Here is a 27,765-nt window from a genome sequence, read left to right as displayed (position 1 = left end):
AAATAAATCGATAAATATTATCTTGAATCAATCCACGACCCAGTGTATACGTATCTCAGTATTGATCACAACTCAAACTATATATATTTTGGAACCAACCTCAACCCTGTATAGCTAACTCCAACATTCACATATAGAGTGTCTATGGTTGTTCCGAAATATATATAGATGTGTCGACATGATAGGTCGAAACATTGTATACGTGTCTATGGTATCTCAAGATTACATAATATACAATACAAGTTGATTAAGTTATGGTTGGAATATATTTGTTACCAATTTTCACGTAGCTAAAATGAGAAAAATTATCCAATCTTGTTTTACCCATAACTTCTTCATTTTAAATCCGTTTTGAGTGAATCAAATTGCTATGGTTTCATATTGAACTCTATTTTATGAATCTAAACAGAAAAAGTATAGGTTTATAGTCGGAAAAATAAGTTACAAGTCGTTTTTGTAAGGTAGTCATTTCAGTCGAAAGAACGACGTCTAGATGACCATTTTAGAAAACATACTTCCACTTGGAGTTTAACCATAATTTTTGGATATAGTTTCATGTTCATAATAAAAATAATTTTCTCAGAATAACAACTTTTAAATCAAAGTTTATCATAGTTTTTAATTAACTAACCCAAAACAGCCCGCGGTGTTACTACGACGGCGTAAATCCGGTTTTACGGTGTTTTTCGTGTTTCCAGGTTTTAAATCATTAAGTTAGCATATCATATAGATAAAGAACATGTGTTTAGTTAATTTTAAAAGTCAAGTTAGAAGGATTAACTTTTGTTTGTGAACAAGTTTAGAATTAACTAAACTATGTTCTAGTGATTACGAGTTTAAACCTTCGAATAAGATAGTTTTATATATATGAATCGAATGATGTTATGAACATCATTACTACCTCAAGTTTAGTAGGTAAACCTACTGGAAGTGACAAGAAATGATCTAGCTTCAAAGGATCTTGGATGGCTTGAAAGTTCTTGAAGTAGTATCATGACACAAAAACAAGTTCAAGTAAGATTTTTACTCGAATTAAGATAGTTTATAGTTAAAGAAATTGAATCAAAGTTTGAATATGAATATTACCTTGAATAAGAAAGATAACCTACTGTATGTAACAAAGGTTTCTTGATCTTAGATGATTACTTGGAATGGATTAGAAAGCTTGGAAGTAAATTAGTAAACTTGAAGGGATTTTTGAAGTGTTCTTGAAGTGTTCTTCCTATGATGATTATAGCTTGATTCTTGAAGTGATTTTTGATGAAGATGATGATTAACTACTGGAAAAATACGTTCATAATAGTGTGTGTGTGTGTTGAGAGAGAATTAGAAAGAGAATTGGAAGTGAAATGGAGTGAATGATGAGTGGTAATTGGTGAGTGGTGAGTGGGGTTAAAAGGAGTTCTAGTTAGTTGACTAGCTCATGGTAGAAGTTAAAATTGATTAGTCATACATGAAATAATCAAGAGTGGAATCCCATGCTAGTTCCTATTGGTATATACCCATAGTAAGTACGTTTTGAAGCTGTGTATAATACGGGTAAGAATACGACTAGAATTCTTGATGAAAGAAAAGAATGGGAAAGTAACTGTAACCATTTTCGTTAAGTATGAGTGTTTTGATATATGTCTTGAAGTCTTCCAAAAGTATTTTAATACATCTAAATACACTACATGTATATACATTTTAACTGAGTCGTTAAGTCATCGTTAGTCGTTACATGTAAGTGTTGTTTTGAAACCTTTAAGTTAACGATCTCAATTAATGTTGTTAACCCATTGTTTATTATATCTAATGAGATATTAAATTATTATATTATCATGATATTATGATATATTAATATATCTTAATATGATATATATATATATATACATTTAAATGTCGTTACAACGATAATCGTTACATATATGTCTCGTTTCGAAATCCTTAAGTTAGTAGTCTTGTTTGTATGTATATAACTCATTGTTAATATACTTATGGAGATACTTACTTATCATAATCTCATGTTAACCATATGTATATCCATATATATATCGTCATGTCATTTTTACAAGTTTTAACGTTCGTGAATCGCCGGTCAACTTGGGTGGTCAATTGTCTATATGAAACATATTTCAATTAATCAAGTCTTAACAAGTTTGATTACTTAACATGTTGGAAACATTTAATCATGTAAATATAAATCTCAATTAATATATATAAACATGGAAAAGTTCGGGTCACTACAGTACCTACCCGTTAAATAAATTTCGTCCCGAAATTTTAAGCTGTTGAAGGTGTTGAAGAATCTTCTGGAAATAGATGCGGGTATTTCTTCTTCATCTGATCTTCACGCTCCCAGGTGAACTCGGGTCCTCTACGAGCATTCCATCGAACCTTAACAATTGGTATCTTGTTTTGCTTAAGTCTTTTAACCTCACGAACCATTATTTCGACGGATTCTTCGATGAATTGGAGTTTTTCGTTGATTTGGATTTCATCTAACGAAATAGTGAGATCTTATTTAGCAAAACATTTCTTCAAATTCGAGACGTGGAAAGTGTTATGTACAGCCGCGAGTTGTTGAGGTAACTCAAGTCGGTAAGCTACTGGTCCGACACGATCAATAATCTTGAATGGTCCAATATACCTTGGATTTAATTTCCCTCGTTTACCAAATCGAACAACGCCTTTCCAAGGTGCAACTTTAAGCATGACCATCTCTCCAATTTCAAATTCTATATCTTTTCTTTTAATGTCAGCGTAGCTCTTTTGTTGACTTTGGGCGATTTTCAACCGTTGTTGAATTTGGATGATCTTCTCGGTAGTTTCTTGTATAATCTCCGGACCCGTAATTTGTCTATCCCCCACTTCACTCCAACAAATCGGAGACCTGCACTTTCTACCATAAAGTGCTTCAAACGGCGCCATCTCAATGCTTGAATGGTAGCTGTTGTTGTAGGAAAATTCTGCTAACGGTAGATGTCGATCCCAACTGTTTCTGAAATCAATAACACATGCTCGTAGCATGTCTTCAAGCGTTTGTATCTTCCTTTCGCTCTGCCCATCAGTTTGTGGATGATAGGCAGTACTCATGTCTAGACGAGTTCCTAATGCTTGCTGTAATGTCTGCCAGAATCTTGAAATAAATCTGCCATCCCTATCAGAGATAATAGAGATTGGTATTCCATGTCTGGAGACGACTTCCTTCAAATACAGTCGTGCTAACTTCTCCATCTTGTCATCTTCTCTTATTGGCAGGAAGTGTGCTGATTTGGTGAGACGATCAACTATTACCCAAATAGTATCAAAACCACTTGCAGTCCTTGGCAATTTAGTGATGAAATCCATGGTAATGTTTTCCCATTTCCATTCTGGGATTTCGGGTTGTTGAAGTAGACCTGATGGTTTCTGATAACCTGATGGTTTCTGATGCTCAGCTTTGACCTTAGAACACGTCAAACATTCTCCTACGTATTTAGCAACATCGGCTTTCATACCCGGCCACCAAAAATGTTTCTTGAGATCCTTGTACATCTTCCCCGTTCCAGGATGTATTGAGTATCTGGTTTTATGAGCTTCTCTAAGTACCATTTCTCTCATATCTCCAAATTTTGGTACCCAAATCCTTTCAGCCCTATACCGGGTTCCGTCTTCCCGAATATTAAGATGCTGCTCCGATCCTTTGGGTATTTCATCCTTTAAATTTCCTTCTTTTAAAACTCCTTGTTGCGCCTCCTTTATTTGAGTAGTAAGGTTATTATGAATCATTATATTCATAGATTTTACTCGAATGGGTTCTCTGCCCTTCCTGCTCAAGGCATCGGCTACCACATTTGCCTTCCCCGGGTGGTAACAAATCTCAAAGTCGTAATCATTTAACAATTCAATCCACCTACGCTGCCTCATATTCAGTTATTTCTGATTAAATATGTGTTGAAGACTTTTGTGATCGGTATATATAATACTTTTGACCCCATATAAGTAGTGCCTCCAAGTCTTTAATGCAAAAACAACCGCGCCTAATTCCAAATCATGCGTCGTATAATTTTGCTCGTGAATCTTCAATTGTCTAGACGCATCAGCAATCACCTTCGTTCGTTGCATTAATACACAACCGAGACCTTGCTTTGATGCGTCACAATAAATCACAAAATCATCATTCCCTTCAGGCAATGACAATATAGGTGCCGTAGTTAGCTTTTTCTTCAATAACTGAAACGCTTTCTCTTGTTCATCCTTCCATTCAAATTTCTTCCCTTTATGCGTTAATGCAGTCAAGGGTTTTGCTATTCTGGAAAAGTCTTGGATGAACCTTCTGTAGTAACCAGCTAGTCCTAAAAACTGGCGTATGTGTTTCGGAGTTTTCGGGGTTTCCCACTTTTCAACAGTTTCTATCTTTGCCGGATCCACCTTAATACCTTTTTTTTCACTACGTGACCGAGGAATTGAACTTCTTCCAACCAAAATGCACACTTTGAAAATTTAGCGTACAATTCTTCCTTCCTCAATACTTCTAACACCTTTCTCAAATGTTCACCGTGTTCTTGGTCATTCTTTGAGTAAATAAGTATGTCATCAATGAAAACAATGACAAACTTGTCAAGGTATGGTCCACACACTCGGTTCATAAGGTCCATGAACATAGCTGGTGCATTAGTTAAACCAAACGGCATGACCATAAACTCGTAATGACCGTAACGTGTTCTGAAAGCAGTCTTTGGAATATCATCTTCTTTCACCCGCATTTGATGATACCCGGAACGTAAGTCAATCTTTGAATAAACAGACGAGCCTTGTAGTTGATCAAATAAGTCGTCGATTCTCGGTAGTGGGTAGCGGTTCTTGATGGTAAGTTTGTTCAACTCTCGGTAGTCGATACACAACCTGAATGTACCATCTTTCTTCTTGATAAACAAAACAGAAGCTCCCCACGGTGATGTGCTTGGTCGAATGAAACCACGCTCTAAAAGTTCTTGTAATTGGCTTTGCAGTTCTTTCATCTCGCTGGGTGCGAGTCTGTAAGGAGCACGAGCTATTGGTGCAGCTCCTGGTACAAGATCTATTTGAAATTCAACGGATCGATGTGGGGGTAATCCCGGTAATTCTTTCGGAAATACATCGGGAAATTCTTTTGCGACGGGAACATCATTGATGCTCTTTTCTTCAGTTTGTACTTTCTCGACGTGTGCTAGAATAGCATAGCAACCTTTTCTTATTAGTTTTTGTGCCTTCAAATTACTAATAAGATGTAGCTTCGTGTTGCCCTTTTCTCCGTACACCATTAAGGGTTTTCCTTTTTCTCGTATAATGCGAATTGTATTTTTGTAACAAACGATCTCTGCTTTCACTTCTTTCAACCAGTCCATACCGATTATCACATCAAAACTCCCTAACTCTACTGGTATCAAATCAATCTTAAATGTTTCACTAACTAGTTTAATTTCTCGATTCCGACATATATTATCTGCTGAAATTAATTTACCATTTGCTAATTCGAGTAAAAATTTACTATCCAAAGGCGTCAATGGACAACTTAATTTAGCACAAAAATCTCTACTCATATAGCTTCTATCCGCACCCGAATCAAATAAAACGTAAGTAGATTTATTGTCAATAAGAAACGTACCCGTAACAAGCTCCGGGTCTTCTTGTGCCTCTGCCGCATTAATATTGAAAACTCTTCCGCAGCCTTGTCCATTCGTGTTCTCCTGGTTCGGGCAATTTCTAATAATGTGGCCCGGTTTTCCACATTTATAACAAACTACATTGGCATAACTTGCTCCGACACTACTTGCTCCGCCATTACTCGTTCCGACACCATTTGTTCCTTTCGTTCTATTAACCCCTGGTCCGTGGACCTCACACTTCGCCGCGCTATGACCATTTCTTTTACACTTGTTGCAAAATTTGGTGCAGAACCCCGAGTGATACTTTTCACACCTTTGGCATAGCTGCTTCTGATTGTTGTTGTTGTTGTTGCGGTTATTATTGTTGTTGAGATGATTGTTATAGTTGCTGCTGTTGTTGTTGTTGTTGTTGTTGGGCCGTTTGTTGTAGTTGCGATTGATGTTGCGATTGTTGGGATAATTGTTGCGATTATTGTTGTAATTGCTGTTGTTATTGTATTGGTGATTCTTATCACCGTTTTCCTCCCACTTTCTTCTGACTTGCTTCACATTGGCCTCTTCAGCAGTCTGTTCTTTAATTCTTTCTTCAATCTGGTTCACTAGTTTGTGAGCCATTCTACATACCTGTTGTATGGAGGCGGGCTCGTGTGAACTTATATCTTCTTGGATTCTTTCCGGTAATCCTTTCACAAACGCGTCGATCTTCTCTTCCTCATCTTCGAATGCTCCCGGACACAATAGGCACAATTCTGTGAATCGTCTTTCGTACGTGGTAATATCAAATCCTTGGGTTCGTAACCCTCTAAGTTCTGTCTTGAGCTTATTGACCTCGATTCTGGGACGGTACTTCTCGTTCATCAAGTGCTTGAATGCTGACCACGGTAGTGCGTACGCATCGTCTTGTCCCACTTGCTCTAGATAGGTATTCCACCATGTTAACGCAGAACCTGTGAAGGTATGCGTAGCGTACTTCACTTTGTCCTCTTCAGTACACTTACTTATGGCAAACACCAATTCGACCTTCTCGGTCCACCGTTTCAATCCGATCGGTCCTTCGGTTCCATCAAATTCTAAAGGTTTGCAGGCAGTGAATTCTTTGTAGGTGCATCCTACACGATTTCCTGTACTGCTAGATCCAAGGTTATTGTTGGTATGTAGCGCAGCCTATACTGCGGCTATGTTTGAAGCTAGAAAAGTACGGAATTCCTCTTCATTCATATTCACGGTGTGTCGAGTAGTCGGTGCCATTTCCTTCAAAATAGTCAAATGGAACAAGTTAATCATACAGAATATTAAGAGTAGTTAATAGTATTTTGTAGCATAATATGAACTCATTTATAAAAGCTTTTTCTTCATATTAGCGTTTTATAAGTTTAAATTCGGGTAGTACCTACCCGTTAAGTTCATACTTAGTAGCTAATATACAATTCAACTACTACAATTCTATATGAAAAACTGATTATAATAATATTTCGCGTTCAAACTTTTACACAATATTTTACAAACTTACAATACCGCTTATTTTACATAAAGCATGAAATATAGCACACAATAACTTTGATACAAGATAGTTGTGAAGATAATTCTAGCTAGTACACAAGTTGTTCAGCAAAGGCAATAAAGACACGTAATTCATACGTCCAGAAACAAGTCATGCATTCTGGTTTTACTAGGACTACTTCCCATCCTTGGTCTTGTAGAACATAACCGTTATGGCCGTTGATAAGACAGCGTGTTGTAACGTCGTCAAAGGGACGAGGGTTACGTAATGTCCAACAGTCCCGTAACAATCTAAAAACCTCATTTCTTACCCCAATTACAGACTTCGTCACTTGTGGGAACGTTTTGTTTAATAGTTGTAGGCCGATGTTCTTGTTATCACTTTGGTGAGAAGCGAACATTACTAATCCGTAAGCATAACATGCTTCTTTATGTTGCATGTTAGCCGCTTTTTCTAAATCACGAAGTCCAATATTCGGATATATTGAGTCAAAATAATTTCTTAACCCATTGCGTAAAATAGCATTTGGGTTCCCCGCAATATATGCGTCAAAGTAAACACATCGTAACTTATGGATTTCCCAATGTGATATCCCCCATCTTTCGAACGAAAGCCTTTTATAAACCAAGGCATTCTTGGAACGTTCTTCGAATGTCTTACAAACTGATCTCGCCTTAAATAGTTGTGCCGAAGAATTCTGACTGACTCTAGACAAGATTTCATCAATCATGTCTCCGGGTAGGTCTCTTAAAATATTGGGTTGTCTATCCATTTTGTGTTTTTATACTGTAAAATAGACAAGAGCTAGATTCATAAAAAAAATACTTATTAATACAAGCAATTTTTACATATATCATAAAGCATAAGCACACTATATTACATATATTACACCACACGAATACAACTATCTTATTCCGACTCGCTTGTTTCTTCTTCTTCGGTTTTGGTTCGTTTTGCCAAGTTTCTAGGGATATATGATGTTCCCCTAATACGAGCCGTCGTTTTCCACATTGGTTTAGAAAAACCTGGTGGTTTAGAGGTTCCCGGGTCATTGTTACAACTTAAGGACTTCGGGGGTTGACGATACATATAAAGTTCATCGGGGTTGGAATTAGATTTCTCTATTTTTATGCCCTTTCCCTTATTATTTTCTTTTGCCTTTTTAAATTCAGTTGGGGTAATTTCTATAACATCATCGGAATTCTCGTCGGAATCCGATTCATCGGAGAATTGGTAATCCTCCCAATATTTTGCTTCCTTGGCGGAAACACCATTGACCATAATTAACCTTGGTCGGTTGGTTGAGGATTTTCTTTTACTTAACCGTTTTATTATTTCCCCCACCGGTTCTATTTCTTCATCCGGTTCCGATTCTTCTTCCGGTTCCGATTCTTCTTCCGGTTCTGACTCTTCTTCCGGTTCCTCTTCGGGAACTTGTGAATCAGTCCACGAATCATTCCAATTTACATTTGACTCTTCATTATTATTAGGTGAGTCAATGGGACTTGTTCTAGAGGTAGACATCTATCACATAATATCAAACGCGTTAAGAGATTAATATATCACATAATATTCACATGTTAAAAATATATAGTTTCCAACAAAATTTGTTAAGCAATCATTTTTCAAGTAAACACGGTCGAAGTCCCGACTCACTAATGCATCCTAACAAACTCGATAAGACACACTAATGCAAAATTCTGGTTCTCTAAGACCAACGCTCGGATACCAACTGAAATGTCCCGTTCTTATTGATTAAAAACGTTCCATATTAATTGATTTCGTTGCGAGGTTTTGACCTCTATATGAGACGTTTTTCAAAGACTGCATTCATTTTTAAAACAAACCATAACCTTTATTTCATAAATAAAGGTTTAAAAAGCTTTACGTAGATTATCAAATAATGATAATCTAAAATATCCTGTGTACACACGACCATTACATAATGGTTTACAATACAAATATGTTACATCGAAATCAGTTTCTTGAATGCAGTTTTTACACAATATCATACAAACATGGAATCCAAATCTCGTCCTTATTTTAGTATGCAACAGCGGAAGCTCTTAATATTCACCTGAGAATAAACATGCTTTAAACGTCAACAAAAATGTTGGTGAGTTATAGGTTTAACCTATATATATCAAATCGTAACAATAGATCACAAGATTTCATATTTCAATACACATCCCATACATAGAGATAAAAATCATTCATATGGTGAACACCTGGTAACCGACATTAACAAGATGCATATATAAGAATATCCCCATCATTCCGGGACACCCTTCGGATATGATATAAATTTCGAAGTACTAAAGCATCCGGTACTTTGGATAGGGTTTGTTAGGCCCAATAGATCTATCTTTAGGATTCGCGTCAATTAGGGTGTCTGTTCCCTAATTCTTTGATTACCAGACTTAATAAAAAGGGGCATATTCGATTTCGATAATTCAACCATAGAATGTAATTTCACGTACTTGTGTCTATTTTGTAAATCATTTATAAAACCTGCATGTATTCTCATCCCAAAAATATTAGATTTTAAAAGTGGGACTATAACTCACTTTCACAGATTTTTACTTCGTCGGGAAGTAAGACTTGGCCACTGGTTGATTCACGAACCTATAACAATATATACATATATATCAAAGTATGTTCAAAATATATTTACAACACTTTTAATATATTTTGATGTTTTAAGTTTATTAAGTCAGTTGTCCTCGTTAGTAACCTACAACTAGTTGTCCACAGTTAGATGTACAGAAATAAATCGATAAATATTATCTTGAATCAATCCACGACCCAGTGTATACGTATCTCAGTATTGATCACAACTCAAACTATATATATTTTGGAACCAACCTCAACCCTGTATAGCTAACTCCAACATTCACATATAGAGTGTCTATGGTTGTTCCGAAATATATATAGATGTGTCGACATGATAGGTCGAAACATTGTATACGTGTCTATGGTATCTCAAGATTACATAATATACAATACAAGTTGATTAAGTTATGGTTGGAATAGATTTGTTACCAATTTTCACGTAGCTAAAATGAGAAAAATTATCCAATCTTGTTTTACCCATAACTTCTTCATTTTAAATCCGTTTTGAGTGAATCAAATTGCTATGGTTTCATATTGAACTCTATTTTATGAATCTAAACAGAAAAAGTATAGGTTTATAGTCGGAAAAATAAGTTACAAGTCGTTTTTGTAAGGTAGTCATTTCAGTCGAAAGAACGACGTCTATATGACCATTTTAGAAAACATACTTCCACTTTGAGTTTAACCATAATTTTTGGATATAGTTTCATGTTCATAATAAAAATCATTTTCTTAGAATAACAACTTTTAAATCAAAGTTTATCATAGTTTTTAATTAACTAACCCAAAACAGCCCGCGGTGTTACTACGACGGCGTAAATCCGGTTTTACGGTGTTTTTCGTGTTTCCAGGTTTTAAATCATTAAGTTAGCATATCATATAGATAAAGAACATGTGTTTAGTTAATTTTAAAAGTCAAGTTAGAAGGATTAACTTTTGTTTGCGAACAAGTTTAGAATTAACTAAACTATGTTCTAGTGATTACGAGTTTAAACCTTCGAATAAGATAGTTTTATATATATGAATCGAATGATGTTATGAACATCATTACTACCTCAAGTTTAGTAGGTAAACCTACTGGAAGTGACAAGAAATGATCTAGCTTCAAAGGATCTTGGATGGCTTGAAAGTTCTTGAAGTAGGATCATGACACAAAAACAAGTTCAAGTAAGATTTTTACTCGAATTAAGATAGTTTATAGTTATAGAAATTGAATCAAAGTTTGAATATGAATATTACCTTGAATAAGAAAGATAACCTACTATATATAACAAAGGTTTCTTGATCTTAGATGATTACTTGGAATGGATTAGAAAGCTTGGAAGTAAATTAGTAAACTTGAAGGGATTTTTGAAGTGTTCTTGAAGTGTTCTTCCTATGATGATTATAGCTTGATTCTTGAAGTGATTTTTGATGAAGATGATGATTAACTACTGGAAAAATATGTTCATAATAGTGTGTGTGTGTTGAGAGAGAATTAGAAAGAGAATTGGAAGTGAAATGGAGTGAATGATGAGTGGTAATTGGTGAGTGGTGAGTGGGGTTAAAAGGAGTTCTAGTTAGTTGACTAGCTCATGGTAGAAGTTAAAATTGATTAGTCATACATGACATAATCAAGAGTGGAATCCCATGCTAGTTCCTATTGGTATATACCCATAGTAAGTACGTTTTGAAGCTGTGTATAATACGGGTAAGAATACGACTAGAATTCTTGATGAAAGAAAAGAATGGGAAAGTAACTGTAACCATTTTCGTTAAGTATGAGTGTTTTGATATATGTCTTGAAGTCTTCCAAAAGTATTTTAATACATCTAAATACACTACATGTATATACATTTTAACTGAGTCGTTAAGTCATCGTTTGTCGTTACATGTAAGTGTTGTTTTGAAACCTTTAAGTTAACGATCTCAATTAATGTTGTTAACCCATTGTTTATTATATCTAATGAGATGTTAAATTATTATATTATCATGATATTATGATATATTAATATATCTTAATATGATATATATACATTTAAATGTCGTTACAACGATAATCGTTACATATATGTCTCGTTTCGAAATCCTTAAGTTAGTAGTCTTGTTTGTATGTATATAACTCATTGTTAATATACTTATGGAGATAATTACTTATCATAATCTCATGTTAATCATATGTATATCCATATATATATCGTCATGTCGTTTTTACAAGTTTTAACGTTCGTGAATCGCCGGTCAACTTGGGTGGTCAATTGTCTATATGAAACATATTTCAATTAATCAAGTCTTAACAAGTTTGATTACTTAACATGTTGGAAACATTTAATCATGTAAATATCAATCTCAATTAATATATATAAACATGGAAAAGTTCGGGTCACTACAGTATTGGTGGCCGAATCTTAAGAAGGACGTTGCGACTTATGTTGGTAAGTGTTTGACTTGCTCGAAGGTTAAAGCCGAGCATCAGAGACCTTCTGGTTTACTTCAACAACCGGAAATCCCACAATGGAAGTGGGAAATGATCACAATGGATTTCATTACTAAGCTGCCGAAGACGGTGGGCGGATACGATACTATTTGAGTTATTGTTGACCGCCTTACCAAATCTGCACACTTCCTAGCGATGAAGGAGACGGATACAATGGAGAGACTTGCTCATCTATACATCAAGGAGGTTGTATCTCGTCATGGCGTACCTTTATCGATCATCTCAGATCGCGATCCCCATTTTGCCTCTAGATTTTGGCGTTCTTTGCAAGAAGCCATGGGAACCCGTCTCGACATGAGTACTGCGTATCATCCACAGACTGACGGGCAAAGTGAACAAACGATTCAGACTTTGGAGGACATGTTGCGTGCATGTGTTATCGATTTTGGAAAGGCTTGGGAAAGGCATTTGCCACTCGCCGAATTCTCGTACAACAACAGTTATCACTCAAGCATTAATGCCGCACCATTTAAAGCATTGTATGGCCGTAAGTGCCGATCTCCTATTTGTTGGGCCGAAGTAGGCGAAAAGCAAATCACCAGACCCGAGGTAGTCCATGAAACCACGGAGAAGATTGCTCAGATTCAAGCTAGACTTAAGACTGCCCGCGATCGTTAAAAGAGTTATGCTGATCTTAAACGTAAGGACTTTGAATTCAACGTGGGCGACCGTGTAATGTTAAAGGTTGCACCTTGAAAAGGTGTGATCCGTTTTGAAAAACGTGGAAAGTTAAACCCACGATACATTGGTCCTTTTGAAATTTTGGAACGTGTTGGACCCGTTGCTTACCGTTTGGATCTACCAGCACAATTGAGCTCAGTTCATCCTACCTTCCACGTGTCAAACTTGAAGAAGTGTCTTGCTGCACCCGAACTTATCATACCACTTGAGGAACTTACGATTGACGACAAACTCCACTTTGTGGAAGAACCTGTTGAAATTATGGATCGTGAGATCAAAACTTTGAAACGCAACAAGATTCTGATCGTCCGGATACGATGGAATGCCAAACGAGGACCTGAGTTTACTTGGGAGCGAGAGGATCAAATGATGCGGAAGTATCCTCACCTTTTCCCGACTCCTCCATCTACCTCAGCCTAAAATTTCGGGATGAAATTTTCTTTAACAGGTGGGTAATGTAACGACCCTGGATTTTCCAACGTTTATTTATTAATAATTATTATTATTAATACGTGTGATTAAACGAATGTATGTTATTACATTTACATGTTGCCATGATTAACCGTACTTGACTTTAATTGCCCGAAATGTCTTTGTGACACCCGAAACTTACACGAATAATATTTTCAAGTATTATTTACATTTATGATTGATTTTATTAATCATTTTAATTAACTATGGTGATTAGTTAGTTACTTGGGCTTTTAATTGGATTAAATTGTTAATACTTGAACTTGGGCTTGTTTAATGATAATGGACTCATGAATATGAACTTATAAGCCCACCCTACATCTTTATGGACTAGTTTAGCCCACCTTAACATGTAAGTATTACAATTGATCTTAACTAGATTGATTATGTACATAAGGAATATAGTTACATGTTACATCCCATAAAAACACCTCTAGTATCCAACTTTTAAGACTTTACATACAAGTATCTAGTGAACAAAACCTCCCCTCTTCTCTTCCCCCAAAACCGTCAACCTTGAGTAGTATGGGAGGGTTCCTTTTTTTTCATTTTACTTGTTACTTCTACTCACATTTCTCTCATTCAAACACACACACAAATACTTGAAATTCTCTCAACTTTTTTCTCTCTTTTCTTTCTAAATATTGTAAGTAACTTGAAGACTTTTTCTCCCTTCTTTCCTTTGTAAAAACCGAATTTCATATACACATATCATCATCATCATCTTTGTTCTTTAATGTTGTATAATTACTTGATACTTGTTAGATGTTGTTGTTATTTAGTTACATGAACTTTATTGTTATTATTTTCTTTACTAGTTACAAGAATCAAACTCTTTAGTTTGATTCTCCATTTATCTTGTATTAACAAGAACACATAAGAACCTAACTTACTAGTTATGTTCTACATTTAAATTCTTGAAAGATTGTAAGTTTATGTGTTGATTAAAATCATACTTGAAGCTCATGAAGTAAACTTAAAGTTTACTTTCTAAAGATCAAACTTTGGTTTGAATCTTTAAAGTATGCAACCCATGAACTTATTAACTTGTTTATTTAGTTTACTACTTTTTTTACTTGCACTTTAGTTTTGTGATTTTTGGTTGTTGTTGGTCAAGTTCTACAAGTTAGCCTTGATCTCATTTCTCTTAAACTAAAAGTTAACTTTACTAGTTCAAGAACATGTAAATGAAACTTTTTAATTATAACTTTGTACACTTATGTTAGATCTAGACTTTTGGGTCTTGGATCTTCAAGATCAAACTAAGAACTATGTTCTACATCTTAAGATCTTGATTTCATAAGTTCACTTTCAAGTTTGTAACTTATTATTAGTTTTAAAGTTCATGTATGTGTTAGATCTAAGACTTTGATGTAACTTTGGTTCATCAAAACACTTGCAACACTTAAGTGAGTTGTGCTTCATGTCTTAGAATTACACTTGGGTTATGATGGTCAAATCTTGGTGAAAATAATGCAAACACATCAACGAGTTGTACACTTGAAGCTATATGCATCAAGGATGAGAACCGTGATAAGCATCGAGCACCAAGACCACCGGAACCCACTATTTTTCTGTTTACTGTCTTCTGCCTACTGTTTTCTGGGTTCTGTAACAGACCAGTAAACCTGGGCTACTGTAACCTTGATTTTAAGATAGATCTTTTCGAGTAGATAATTTTTCATATAGGACTCGTCTTAATCCGAGTTACGGTTTAGGATTTATGGCCCTCCGATCGTCACTATGTCCTTTTAACGTTGTGCAGAAATTTCTGACCTACTCGCACTTAGACCGTCGCCACGGTCAAACGAAGACGAGTTTGCTTCTGTAAATTTTACCATACTTAAAGGACTCATATACGGAGCCATGGCCACTGGTCTCACCTTAATTCAGTAAGGGTAGAGGCCGTGGTGACTGACCGAAGTCAGCCTTTGTTTTAAACTACTTTCATAAACGAAACTTACTTTACGCCTTTTGTTTGATGATGAATGATGATGACCCTTAAGACCTTATTTACATACTTTTAGACCTTTTCAGACGATTTACTGACCTAGTACTATTTGACTTAGGTTGAGGACTTCCCGGACCTTCATTACTTGCTTACTTTCCGAGTCATACTTTACCGCTACTTTATCATTGTGAGTTATAGCATTCCCTTTTTTACTTTAACTTATTTTGGGAACTGAGAATACATGCGGATTTTATGTTTTACATACTAGGCACGAGTACTTAAACTTTATATATGTGTGGGTTATATAACGGCAGAAACATTCCCTTTAGCTCGGTAACGTTTAGTCATTGGTTTTTGAATCGGTGAACGCGAATCTTAGATATGGATCCATAGGGTTTGACATCCCCACTCGGGCTAGTAGCGCTAGCATTTAACGAGTGTTTAATACTTCGTAAACATACGCACTTGCCAAGTGTACTTTCAGGGGGTATAAACGTTAAGTTAGTTACCAAGTGCCCACGGTTAACATATACTTTATCATACTGTTTTGAAACGCTCTTTGTAGCACTGAAATCTCGTGGCCTACCTTACATACTGTTATACTTAAACTATAGCTCACCAACCTTTGTGTTGACGTTTTTAAGCATGTTTTTCTCAGGTGCTTAAGGTTATTTGCTTCCGCTGTCGTGCTAGTCTTGCCGTAGACACCCGCTGCTCTAGTGTTATCACCGCATGAACTGTTTATCTTGCATTCAAACTTTAATACTTTTGAACTATGTTTTGTAACGACCTAAGGGTCATATACATTTATTCATGCTTGCTATTCGTAGAAGCATACTGTTGGTGTAAAACAATTGACGTCGGTTATGACGTCATCTTTTTATCGTGAATGCAACTTCTTTTATTACAGCATATAGTACTTAACCTTGTAATGATCCTGTTGTTGATGATTCGTACACGATGATTTTGTACTGGGCATCACACCCTGGCCACGCCTAATGTCGCGCCGCGACCAAGGAGTGCCGCGCCGCGGCAATCAACGTGAACTGGTGCCTGGTCAGTTTCAATTGTTCAAGTCTCAACCAAACTTCAATTAAGCACAAATCACAAACCGTAAACACTTAAAACGCATACCATACATCGTTGGAAAGGTAATTTAACGAGGAATGCAACTAAACATATTTCATCAACCAAAATCATCATTTACGATAATCAATTCCAAGTTGAAAGTTCATTAAATGTTCACCATAAATGCTTTCAAGTTCATAAATGCACTTTGATGATTCGGGAATTAAATGCACACATGTGATACGCCGTTTCGTAGGTAATTACGCATACAATATAACTAAACACTTACAACCAACATTGCAACGCATTCAATGCATCAAAAGTTTATTTTACTTCTATCAAACACTAACTCAAATCACAAATTTAGCAATTAAGTTTATGGAATCTTTCTAAGTCAACCTACACATCAAATTGAAGCTAATGATTCTAGTAACACATTTAATACATGCACTTTTAACATCTAACAACATGTAAGCATCCAAAACTCAAAATCAAGCACACCCATTTCAAGTTCATGCTAGTTACTCAAAATAACAAGATCCAACATATAATTCACATATCCATGTTAGACTTGAGCCATAGACACTAATTAATACTTTTATAAGTTAAAAACATCAAGAACAAAGAATCTAGTGTTTTTAGAAAGTTACCCAAACGAGATGAAGTTGGTATGGAATCGAAGAGGAAGTTGCAAGGATTCCAAATATGTAATTTGTTTTGAAGAACGCTTGCTATATCGGATTTAGATGATGAATTTATGTTGAGTGAGTTGAGAGAAAATGAAAGTATCAAAGATGAAAAAGGGAGGTGAATGAGTGAGTGGAGGAGAAAGGTTTGACTAGTTAACCTAGTCAAATCTTTGGTCTCTTTGCAAGTTTAGTCCCTCAAGTTTAAAAGCGGGTGCGCGAATTACCTAAACCAAATATCTTAAAACGCGTATTATCGGAAGATGTTATAACTATATAACGGACTTTAAAATAAATAAATGGAAAGTAAACGGAAAAAGGCGGGATGTTACACAATCGCTGACAGGATGCCCTTTAATTTACTTAATAAAACTTTAATCGGGCATTGGGTTAGACATCCAATAGGTCGAGCCCAATATGATCTAATAAAGCTCATTGACCTTATTTAAACCTATACTTTTTTTGACAGGCAAGATACATGGGCTCGGAAGTTAGACTCGTCTCGGATATTCGCTACAAACATTATGTCTTCAATCATAGACGAAAAAAATTGGTTGCTGCTGCAACTAACTCTGAAACAATACGCAACAAAGCTTTACCCCAGAAGATCGATATTTTTATATGGAGAGCAATCATGCGAAAAATACCTACCCGATCAGAACTTGATAAACGTGGAATCGACTTAAACACCCTCCTATGCCCACTTTGCGATACATAGTTCGAAACAGTTGACCATGTACTGATTTCATGGCCGAAAGTTAAAACTATTTGGACTCTTCTACTCAAATGGTGGAATTTCAACTCAATCGTCATATCTAATATTGAAGAAGCGTTTGTGGAAAATCAAAGCTCGATAAACACCTCAATAGGAAAGTCCATTTGGCAAGCCATTAAGTGAGTTTCCAGATACACGATTTGGAGAAACATAATAGTAAAATCTTTTCGAATAAAGAATGGTCATATAATAGAATCATCTCGTATATTCAACCTCAAAACTTTAACTGAATTTCTAAAAGACTCAAAACGTCCTTCATCGAATGACATCAATAGTTGACGAATCCTTCTTTTTATGCACCTTCGAGTAATCCTATGACTGCCATCGGTTGAAGTCCTGCAGTTTCAAATCTTTGTCGTAATTACCCACTTTGTATATTCTAGCCTTATTCATTGTATCTTTATCTTTACGTAGCACACTCGGCTAATTTTTGTCCAGATCGTTGCATATTACTCCGTATTATATACACTGTAACTATTTCAAGTTTTATTAATAATATTTTTGCTTTTTAAAAAAGGAAAAAATAAATAAATAGAATAATTTAATTTTTAAGACGGAGTAGTAAATAAGATATTACTCTTAGATATTGGGATCTTACTTTCACAAGCCAACCGAAAAAAAAAAAGAGAATAAATTTGAGAATGTGCCAAGTAGAGTGTTAAAGATACGGTCGGATTTCGGATTTCGGGCATACGGTCGAAGACGGGTTAGCTATATGAGATTTGGGAATTAGTGGTCATAAGGATGGATAGGAATTGGGGCAGTTTCAAATTTTGTCTAATCTGCTCGATGCCATTTCCTTAGATAATTAGAAAGAAGATTTTATTCAGGGGACACATTCAGTCAATAAAGTTTATAGTATAGCGGATGGTGTAACGTTATCATCAACATGAATTTCGATTGGATGTCTATTGTATGGTATCCCAAAGTGCCATCTAAAGTCGCTATTTTTCATTGGTTCGCTATAAAAGAGGAGTGCCAGTCAAAGAAGTGCTTAGCTATCGTCATTGTTTGAGAGATAGTTTGGACGATAAATATTTTTCGCTTGAGTGCAATTATAGAATCGGGTTTAAAGCTAATGTCTTTTGGAGTTTAATCGGGCCGCCCACATTTCTATATATACTAATTAGCCTTTAAGAGTCCGTGTTGCACGGTGACCCTTAATTAAACAAATTGGAAACGTATATGTTATATCAATTAACGGTATGGTAGCGTTAACAAAGTACCTCAATTACATTTACATGTTGTATATACAATGGACTCAAAACGAATGTCGACTCTTATCAGAAGATATAAGAACATTACCATGTGGCAAGTGCATTGTTGATCATTTTTGGCTATTAAGATGCAGGTTTAATAAGCTTTTCACTCATGTTAGCTGCTTTCTTTTTTCCTTTTGGTCGAACCCGTGAAGTTGTAGTAGTGAGTTGCTGACAACAAATATTGAGCAAAACGCTATCAGCCCGCCTATCAAAACAACTGTTTGTAACTATTTCAATACTTTTCATGGTAAAAAGAGGGCTATATATATATATATATATATATATATATATATATATATATATATATATATATATATATATAGTGGTAGGATCAAAAGGGAAGTAACCAATCGGGGGGAAGCGCGGGGGGAAGCAATTTTTTTTTTTTTTCGTTTTTTGAAAAAACTTTGTTCACGAACATTATAGATGAGATGAAAATAGAGACACTTTGTGATAAATGTTTTTATTTTGGCGGGAAAACGCTCGAAGAAGTAATATATAACAATTATCGTGTTTTTCGAGCGTATATTGAGGTTTTAGCTATTGGGGTTTAGATATTAGGGTTTAGATATTAGGGTTTATAGGGTTTAGATATTAGAGTTTAGCAATTTAGGGTTTAGGGTTTAGATTTAGGATTTAGATTGAGTTTTTAACACGAACGGTTTAGGGTTTAGGGTTTAGGGTTTAGAGTTTCATTGGTGTAGAACCATTAACGAGAATAGAAATGCTCGTGGAAGAAAGACAAGCATGTACCCACTTGATCCATTTCTCCCCAAAACCAAGGTTTCTCATAGTATCTAAAATGAAATTCCATTTTAATTTGTCGAAAGCCTTTTCAAAATCAACCTTGAGGATAAGACCTTTTCGGTTTTCCCTTCTTAACTCATCTATGACTTCATTTGCCATAAGCACACCATCAAGAATGAATCTACCACCTATGAAGGCACTTTGTTCTACACCAATGATCTTGTGGATGACTTTGGATAACCGAATTGACAATACTTTTGAAATAACTTTATACACGCTACCAATTAAACTTATGGGTCTAAAGTCAGCGAGCCCGATTGGGTTATCGTTTTTAGGAATAAGGGTAACAAAATACGCATGACACCCCTTCGAGATTTCCATATTGATTAATATGATCTATCATTAAAAATGTAAAGAAAGTAAACGCTAGAAGGAGGGCTTGAACCTCCGACCTTGTTATAGGCGATTTGACTAGCAAGGAATGATGCGGTGTTTAATGAAGTGTATACATGTGGGGACTCCAATGCATTTCGGTTTCAGTACAAGGTATCTCAATGGCTAGTAAATTTAATGTTTGTTCGAGTCATCAATTCTTCATATTCTACATATGGGCGTCACTACTGTGGACTTTTTTTTTTATAAGAAAGTGTATGCGTAATTTTGGTTTAGTGAATTCAAAGTGCAGCTACATGGATCGTCCTATAGGCTTCTTATTAAATAGATAGCATGGGAGACAATATGCAGCATCTTTTTCTTGGGAATATTCTAACCACCAAAATCTACCAAACCAAGTTGATTGAAAGCTTCGTTTACCCTTTGAACCACTAGCACTTATGAAGTTGATAAGGTCCAAGTTTAATATATTCTCGTCTAATCTCATCACGCTGATTACGTGGATATTCCATTATTGAAGGCCGTACACCAGGATCTCTAACTAATGAATCTAGCTTAAACTCCTTAGGCTTTGAGTTATCATTTTTTTATGTGATGGTTGATTATCAAGAACACCACTTGTCTTGGTTAAAAAATCAAAAATTGTTTTTTTGGGACTCATGATTTAACCTAAAATTATGTAGTAATTTCATATCAATAAACAACAAATAAACAACACTACAACAGCAATTCAACATATAACTTACTCAAACAATCAAAAATTTAAATAAATAACACTCGATATTAATAATCAAAATAGTACTATTATGATTTATGACAAGGAATATTAAAAAATTATAAATAATTTGCTGTTGAGTGTTGAATAAATCGATCCATGTATTAATAGAAATAGAACATATAATAATGGGATGGATAACTGTTAAAAAAAAAAAAAAAAAAACAAGAAGAAAAAGATGAAGACTTACGAGTTTGTTGATTTCTCTCGTTTGATGCTCTCGTACTACGAACGAAATAAGTGAAAAGATTTAATTTTGTAAATTAAATAAAATCGAGAAGATGTCGTATATTATTCATTGTTAGTTAATGGAGTAGATTTTACGGAACAATTTATTTGCTTTTGATATATTACGCTGCATTCTCGAGTTTTATTTTTAACAGAAAGGAAAGGAAACAGACAGATTATAAAATAATAGTGATTCTCGAGTTTTTATTTTAAGTGGAAAGGAGAAGAGAGTAGAGGATTAGAGGGGATAGTACAGTTATAATTTGTTAACAACACTCTCCGCCCATATTTGGGCGGATTAGGAAGGATAGTAAAACACTCTCATCTCCTTTCTTTTCCACTCCTTTCCGCTTAAAAATAAACTCGAGAATACAGCGTTAATAATTGTGGAATAGTATTAACAATTCTAAATAAGTAAATACTTTGGTAAACTTACGTGGCCCATGATAACTAAGTTGTCCATGTATGTTGGAGTAAATATTATTTGGGCTTTAATTTAGAGAGGCTTAACTAAAATAATTAATTAAAATCTATTAATTTTTCATTGCAATTAGGCCCATTGAAGGTGGCTGAGCATCCCCTGCCCCTCCCTGTCTCCGCTACCGCTTGCATACTGTGGTTTTCATGGGGAATTGTTGTTTAGAAATTCTTAGTAATGGGCCTTATTAGTTTTTTGAATGTATAATGCTTGTCGGATGGATAAATACTTGTAAATCCAGTCTGATAATCATGTATGGGTAGAATTTTCATGATTTGTGAAAATTCTTTATCAATTTATTTATGTTTTTTGTCAAAAAAAAAAAAAAAAAAAACCCCACCAAAGCTTGAATGCCATTTATTAGCCTAGAAGTTACTAACTTTTTTACTTATTTTGTTCAGAAAACTATAATAAATAATCAAAACTATAAATAAAATTAACAACAATAATCAATAGAAAATACAATAAAAAAAAATACGCATAACGACAAACAAGTCTTTATCGACCGACCACCTTAACTGAGATAGTTAAAACTAACGGAATAACTAACGCCCGTGAACTAGTAGACTAACGGAGGTATCCTTGCAAGGACTAGGTGGCAAGCTATTCCTTCTTAAAGCTACAAGACGACGTACAAAGTTTTCAATTCTTTTTCCGTTAGTCTCCGTTAGCAACCGTTTTGCACCAAACGGCAATGACTCAACTCCTTTTTCCATCAACAATTCCGCCATTTTCGGTCCCACTCCTTCCATCATGTAACAGTTTGACTGCAAATAATATTACAATATTTATATATTTATTACTATTAAAATTATAATTAATAATTAATAATTATGACGCCATTATTAGATCGACATAAAAAACAATGTTGATTATACCTGAACTCTGAGATAATCCTTCTGATTCCAACAGAAAGCGTTACTTAACATTTGATCAACATTTTCCGATATACCGTCGAGAGCAATGTCGACGACGGATGACGTCATACACCGTCCGTAACGATTTAATTTCCGTATAGGGGAATTACATAACAAACCGTTACCAATAGAAATAACCACAAGGTCTTCGATGCCGTTAACCAATGGAAAGTCACGTTTATTATTTAAAACGTGAGTGATAGCTATTGACGTCGGATTATTCGTTACTAATCCTCCGTCTATCGCTACACACGACGTTTTTCCGTCAACGGAAGTTAACGGAAACGGTTTAAACATCGACGGATCACACGACGTCGCACGGATTACTTTCCAGAGCTCGAAATTGTAGCTAGATGATAAAGCATCTGCACGAGAAAACACAAACGGAGCGGAACTGTTAAGATCGAAACACGGAATCAAAAGCGGTTTGCACATATCCGTTAACGTTAACACATTTCCGTCATCTCTTGTTAACATTTTTCTCAACACATTGTTCATACTCGAACTCGAAAACATACGTTTTCGCCTAAAAACGCCTACGGTTTTCGATTTGTAAAGTTCCGTACGATTATTCGTAACTAACTTAACCGCCTCACTAGCGGTAAACATAGGACGACCGTTACCGTCATCAGCGTTGATCAATACCGCGAGGAGCGCTCCGATTCCGGTTCCGGCGATAATGTCGAAAAAATCGATTATTCTAGCGTTTGAATCGCCAGTTTTCGCCTGGATCTGTTCCTCTAGGCAAATTAATAATGCTCCTGAGACGGTTGCAGTTGTTCCACCGCCATCGATACTCAGCACTCGTGTTTTTTTACCAGATTCATGATGTGATAACCATTTTTTTTCGAGTTTTGAAAAAATTTCTAGTGTAGCCCTAGTAATCTCTAGTGACATTTTCACTTGATTAAAATGGAGTACGAACTACAATAATTGAATTAAAAGTGAAGAAGAAGGAATTGAAGTCACGACTTTGTTATGAGAGACATAAAAGTTAATTGAAAGAGAGTCACAGTTTTTGTATGTGACAGTGATGAATGGAATGAAGTTGCTGAAATTTATATTTGGGGTGATAATTGTACGGTGGTTTGGTGGTGTTGTGAGATATAATGGTGTACTCTAGGCGGTATTTATTTTGTTTACTCTTTTTTATGAAATTAGTACGTGACAATTACGTGGAATTTCAGATGATGGAAATTATTTTATTTATTATTGCTGTTTTGGAATTTAATTCAAATTAATATTTAATTATTATGTTTTCGACTGCAATTAAATATAAAAGCAACAAAATTCAATCCTAACTAAGTGAGATATGGATAACTCCAATTAAGTGATTCTTTCAATTTTCACATACATTTAATAAAATAGGCACCATTTGATGATACTTCTACAATTTAGGATAAATCAATTATAGATATGCATTAACTTATTCTACTACTCCCTCTGTCTCAGATTAATTGTCCCCAGAAAAAAAACACACAGTTTAAGAAATGTCATTATCACACTGTACTTTTTCTGTACTTTTTTCTTACTTTACTGTTTTACCCTCAACTAATTAATTAGAAATCTCTCTCACCTTTGTAATTTAATTAATTTATTAGGGACAAAATTGTAAACTTTATCAAATTTACTTTCCATATTTGAAAGTGGACAATTAATCTGGGACGTCCCAAAAAGGAATACTGGACAATTAATCTGGGACGGAGGGAGTATATACATAAGTAATGTACAACTCTCACGAATTTATTAAAACTAATACTCCGTATGGTATTCATCAAAACTCTTACATTGCACACTAACAAAAATCAATTTGAATTTTTTTTTTTTTTTTTTTTTTGGTAAGTAAGGAAACTCTCCTATGAACGAGCACATTGGCTCCCCCATAGAAGATAAAATCTCGGGTAATCAATTTGAAAATTTTGACTATATATAAAAATTTAAAAAGTATAAATTAATACTTATGTGTAAATATACTTATAGGTAAGATAGTCTAACAGAAAACATCTACATTGTTTATTAGTTTTAGACAAAAAAAGAATACCAAATTGTTCAAAAAGGAAATGTGACTAGAAGGTGTGCATAATGTGCAATTTACCCGATACCAAGTTTCGCGCTCGGGGTGCTTGATTACACGAGATTTTACCTTCTATGGAGGAGTCAATGTGCTCATTTATAGGAGGATTTCCTTGCTTACAAAAAAAAAAAAAAAAGAATGAATCTTTAATTGAAATTTTATTCATACGCTGTATATACATTTCATAACCTTTGAAACAAATGTATACCCATTTAAAAATGAATATTTTATATATGCATATTCTTAACCTTTAAAATAACATACTTACTTTTAAAGTTGATAATATTATATATATCAATTTTAAACACTAAAACCCATTATACATACCATATCACATTACATAATTAAATAGTTATATGTGTAGAACAAATCGGGTTCTTGAAATGTAAATTCATTCTAGAAGGGATCCTTGTAGAAAATGAAATGATTGATGAGCTACAAATGTGAAGACCCGTCCTAATCCATCCGGACGAAGTCCATATCGATTATAAACGATTCACAACAGTTGATTACATCGCGAGGTACTTGACCTCTATATGATACATTTTACAAACATTGCATTCATTTTTGAAAAGACAAACTTTCATTACATCGAAAGTTGACAGGCATGCATACCATTTCATAATATATCCAACTATAATTGACTTGATAATAATCTTGATGAACTCGACGACTCGAATGCAACGTCTTTTGAAATATGCCATGAATGACTCCAAGTAATATCTATAAAATGAGCAAATACACAGCGGAAGATTTCTTTCGTACCTGAGAATAAACATGCTTTAAAGTGTCAACCAAAAGGTTGGTGAGTTCATTAGTTTAACTTAAACAATCGTTTCCATCATTTTAATAGACCACAAGATTTCAGATTTCCATTTCTCATAAACATACGTCCCATGCATAGAGACAAAAATATCATTCATATGGATTGAACACCTGGTAACCGACATTAACAATATGCATATATAAGAATATCCCCATCATTCCGGGATCCTCCTTCGGACATGATATAAATTTCGAAGTACTAAAACATCCGGTACTTTGGATGGGGCTTGTTGGGCCCGATAGATCTATCTTTAGGATTCGCGTCAATTAGGGTGTCTGTTCCCTAATTCTTAGATTACCAGACTTAATAAAAAGGGGCATATTCGACTTCGATAATCCAACCATAGAATGTAGTTTCACGTACTTGTGTCAATTTCGTAAAATAGTTATAAAAGTTGCGCATGTATTCTCAGCCCAAAAATATAAAGGGTAAAAAGGAAAATGAAACTCACGATACTGTATTTTGTAGTAAAAATACATATGACGTCATTGAACAATGCAGGGTTGGCCTCGGATTCACGAACCTATATCAATTGTGTATATATTAATACGTATAATGTAAGTTACAAAATTTCATTTATTAATATGTATTATTTATATATTATAGTTTTGTAGAATTTATTCTAACCTTTATTTTAAACGTATACTTATATTATATTTTAAGTTATATTTTATATATATATCGATTTTATGTATATATATCTATAATGATTTACGTTTATATAAATAGTGACATTAATATATTTATATACATATATTTGTGGTTAGTATTGTATTTATGAAATTTTATTAGTTTGTTATGTGAATTATTAATACAATCCTAGTATATACCATAAGTATATATATAGTGTACAAAAGATTTATTTGTTAAAATAATAATTTAGATAATAATGATTTACTAATAATAATAATAATTTTATTAATAATGATAATACTAATAGCAAAAAAAATGAAAATGATAACTGTTAATGATACTAATAATAATAACTCTAAAATAATATTAATACTAATACCATACTTATGTTAATAATAAGGGTTCTAATATTTATAAAATGATAAATGATAATCATAATAATACTAGTAAATATTAATGATGATACTGATAAATATGATATTATTAATTGTAAATGTACTGATGATACTATTATTTATAAACCGGTACAAATTCTAATATTGATGATAATAATATATTTTTATTTCCTTCATAATAATAATAATGATAATCATAATCATAATCCTAATGATGATAAAATACTAAAATGATAAGTTTATTACTAATAATAATATTATTAATACCTATCATAATAATAATAGTAATGTCTATAATACTTTCAAATATGATAACAAGTATGATACTAATAATAACAATAACAATAACAATCAAAACAATCACAATAATAATAATAATACTAATAATAATTAATATATAATAACAATAATAAAATTAGAAAAGAAAACTACCTCACATGAAAAGAGTTTCAAAAAAAAAAAGAAACTACCGTCCTCTGGACTCGATCTCGTGACCACATGCTCACACGCAAACACTCTCGACCATCCCACCAATTCTGATTCTCTGTACTAATATCGAATTTAAATTTTATATATAAACTGTTTTTCTTCTATTCCTCTTCTTCTCCACAAGTCTCATGGATTCAACAAAACATCAATAACCAAAAAAAAAACAAAATCGGGGTTCCCTTTAAAGCTTCAAAACATTACAGAAAAAAAAATAATTTGGGTTCTAAAATAAAAAAAAAATACTAAAGGCCTACTGCAGCGTCGGTTCTTGGAACAAAACAAAAAAAATTGATTTCGTAATAGATAACATTATAGATAATGTTTATAACACGAAATAGTTTTCTAAACATGTATAAAAACTACTGGAATCGTCAATTTGATCAGAAACATATACACGAACGCGAATTTGTCTCAAGAACAATTGTTGACTTTTTTTAAACTAAACTTTGACTTCAAAATTCAAGATCGATATAAAGATTTGAGAGTTGAGATTTTGCAGATAGATTCAAAGAAAGATTTCTAACCTTTCTGCATTTTTAGATTTTGAAATTTTATTCGAAATTGAATTAAGAGAAAAAAAAATTGGAGCGTGCAGAGAAGAAGAAAAAAAAATAATATCGATGTGCTCTTTAATCCCATTGGATTTCCTTTTTATTTGATTTGCAATTATACATAATCATGTTGTAATAATAGAGATCGGTTGATAAAAAATGGAGA

The 27,765-nt window shown here is 34.1% G+C and overlaps 1 protein-coding gene across 1 annotated transcript; it reads right to left on the bottom strand.

Moving 5' to 3' along the window:
* Nucleotides 1-22,197: 22,197 nt before the first annotated feature.
* Nucleotides 22,198-23,528, bottom strand: LOC139899314 (probable inactive patatin-like protein 9). Its single transcript, XM_071882139.1, has 2 exons — nt 22,593-23,528; nt 22,198-22,481 (listed from the first exon to the last, which is right to left on the bottom strand). Exons 1-2 carry the CDS (start codon nt 23,526-23,528, stop codon nt 22,260-22,262), a joined length of 1,158 nt encoding a protein of 385 aa, XP_071738240.1. The 3' UTR covers nt 22,198-22,259.
* Nucleotides 23,529-27,765: the final 4,237 nt, after the last annotated feature.

This window comes from Rutidosis leptorrhynchoides, chromosome 3 (genome assembly GCF_046630445.1).
Source record: "Rutidosis leptorrhynchoides isolate AG116_Rl617_1_P2 chromosome 3, CSIRO_AGI_Rlap_v1, whole genome shotgun sequence".
Taxonomy (NCBI): Eukaryota; Viridiplantae; Streptophyta; class Magnoliopsida; order Asterales; family Asteraceae; genus Rutidosis; species Rutidosis leptorrhynchoides.
The sequence above is the reverse complement of the archived record's forward strand: the minus strand, read 5'-3'. Positions and strand labels throughout refer to the sequence as shown.